Source organism: Sardina pilchardus, chromosome 11 (genome assembly GCF_963854185.1).
Source record: "Sardina pilchardus chromosome 11, fSarPil1.1, whole genome shotgun sequence".
Taxonomy (NCBI): Eukaryota; Metazoa; Chordata; class Actinopteri; order Clupeiformes; family Clupeidae; genus Sardina; species Sardina pilchardus.
The window spans coordinates 8,760,931-8,763,430 of record NC_085004.1 but is presented as its reverse complement, the minus strand read 5'-3'; the positions used below and the strand labels follow the sequence as shown (position 1 = coordinate 8,763,430).

The 2,500-nt window shown below is 44.7% G+C and overlaps 1 protein-coding gene across 1 annotated transcript in view; it reads right to left on the bottom strand.

Moving 5' to 3' along the window:
* Positions 1-2,500, bottom strand: part of LOC134095588 (interleukin-1 receptor type 1-like) — a 17,505-nt gene that overhangs the window by 10,131 nt on the left and 4,874 nt on the right. The window contains exons 2-3 of the mRNA XM_062549209.1: positions 1,338-1,406; positions 905-1,169 (exon numbers count right to left, since the gene is read on the bottom strand). Of these exons, the coding sequence (XP_062405193.1) occupies positions 905-1,169; positions 1,338-1,404 (332 nt within the window). The 5' untranslated portion in view covers positions 1,405-1,406. The remainder of the gene's footprint in view (positions 1-904; positions 1,170-1,337; positions 1,407-2,500) is intronic.

The following is a 2,500-nucleotide window of genomic DNA, read 5'->3' as shown; positions in this document are numbered from 1 at the left end:
GTCAGTCTGTTTGTTAGCAAGATAACTCAAAACGTAATGGATGGATTTCGATGATATTTTCAGGGAAGGTCAGACATGACCCAAGGAAGAAACGATTACATTTTGGGACTGATCCGTAATTCTGACGGGATTCCAGAGGCATTTATGTATTTAGCTTAGTCGTGTAATGGCATGGTATGGCCACGTGGTGGCGATCTGAATAGTTTCGGTGCAAATGTATGACAACCTAGGAAGAACAATGCAGGCGGAGGTAGCTGCGCTCTCGGAGTGCTTTTCTAGTTGTTAAAGCAGAGCTGCAGTAAAAAGTTTGATTTTTTAGTAATTGATCTCACTGAACCTGTAGTCCTGTGCGTTCAGCCCTAACAGAAGCCCTACAGTTTTTTACAATTAACACAACACTACACTCAACACCCAATTAACACCCAATCGACAAAGCAATGCACACAATTAACACAACACTGCACACACTTAACACAACAATACACCCAATTAACGCAACACTACACCCAATGAACACCCAATTAACCCAACAATACACCCAATTAACACAACACGACACCCAATTAACACAACACTACACGCAATCAACAAAACGCTACACCCATAACACCAATCAACACAACACAGTTGCCCAGACTTTAACCCTGCATTGTTGCAGTGTTGGACTTGCACTACCACCATGACACACACCTCATACTGGATCAAAAGGTCAGTTCCTGCCCTGTCAATGCAAGCCATCTATCTATCTATCTATCTATCAGTGTTTAGGACTGATTGTTGAGTTTATAGTTACAATAGGTGGGCCTGTTATATAAAGTTAAGTGGCACACAAGACAGGAAACACACACACACACACACACACACACACACACACACACACACACACACACACAGTAATCATTACCTGACAACACACATGAATTCCCCTTCATCCTCTGCAGTGGTGTTGAGAAGCCACAGCACTGTCCCCTGAATGATGGTATTTCCCATACGTGCCCTCCTCTCCTGGCCTGTGCGCAGGTGGTACCATGTTATGTTGTAGGGGTGTGTGGACACATTGAAGACACGGGGATCTACCAGAGAGCAGTTCAACATGGCCGCCTCCCCAGACCGTCTGAACACACGCTCAAACTCCACGCCGTAGTCCTTACAGTCGTCACCCTGAGGGACTACACACACACACACACACACATACACAGATGCTCAACACACAACAGCCTTTACAACACTTCACACCCCGTGGATGACTGTGTGTGAGTGTATGTGTGTGTATATGACTATGTGTGAGTGTGTGTGTGTGTATGACTGTGCGTGCGTGCGTGCGTGCGTGCACTTACTGTCAGCTGCCATGGAAACCCAGGTGAAGAGAACAACAGCACACCAGCAATACAACACAGGAGACATACCTGAGAGAGGGAGAGAGAGAGAGAGAGGGAGAGAGAGAAATCCAGGTGAAAATAACAACAGCACACCAGCAATACAACACTTGCACACACACACACACATCGATCAGCAGCCTAGTCCTTGCCTATAGTTTCACACCTAACAGTCATAAAATGCAGTTGGAAGAGGGGAGAAATGTATTTGCAGCAAAGTTGGAGCCTCATACATCAAGGTGAAGTTCAAGGTGTATGTTTGTGTTGGATTTTACAACAGCACTGAACGCAGTTCAGCCAATCATGATCAAGGACCGGAACTCTCAGTTTTAGAATATAGAAATAAAATGGACTTGACTTGACTCTTAAGAGAGAGGAAGCAGGGGCAAATCTAGTCTGGTTTTCACCATACTAAGCTCAATCTTTTTTTCTACTGCAAAAGAGGCGTGATCATAGCCTAGAAATCTAGACGCATGCTAGTGGCAAAAAATATGTTTTGCCTAGCGGATGTGTCACACCGTTAAAGGAATACGCCACCCAAAAATGAAATTAAGCTAGTCTCGGTCACCCCCAGAGTTAGAACAGTGAAAAAAAAACGGTTAAAATCCGTCCGGGCATTCTCCTGCTTTGGGAGCAGCGATGTTAGCTTTAGCTTAGCACAGTTGCTGTAGATGAAGGGTGTCAGTGAGCACGTCCTCCAAAAAAGTGACCGAGACGTCTACATTTTTTTCTAAATATATCTTGGGAGCCGTGTGTTCAAAACGAGTACAAATCATAATGCAAAATCGAACGAGACGAAGCACCGCTAGCTAGGCGCAAAGTTCTCACGTAGCACCACTTGAAGTTCCAGTCGAATCTAGAAGTTGGGAGTTTACAAGACTGCTACGTGAGAACTTTGCGCCTAGCTAGCGGTGCTTCGTCGGCGATGAGGCTGAATATAGTTCCAAGTAAAGATCTGCCCAGGTAATAGTCTCGTTCGATTTTGCATTATGATTTGTACTCGTTTTGAACACACGGCTCCCAAGATATATTTAGAAAAAAATGTAGACGTCTCGGTCACTTTTTGGAGGACGTTCTCACTGACACCCTTCATCTACAGCAACTGTGCTAAGCTAAAGCTAAAA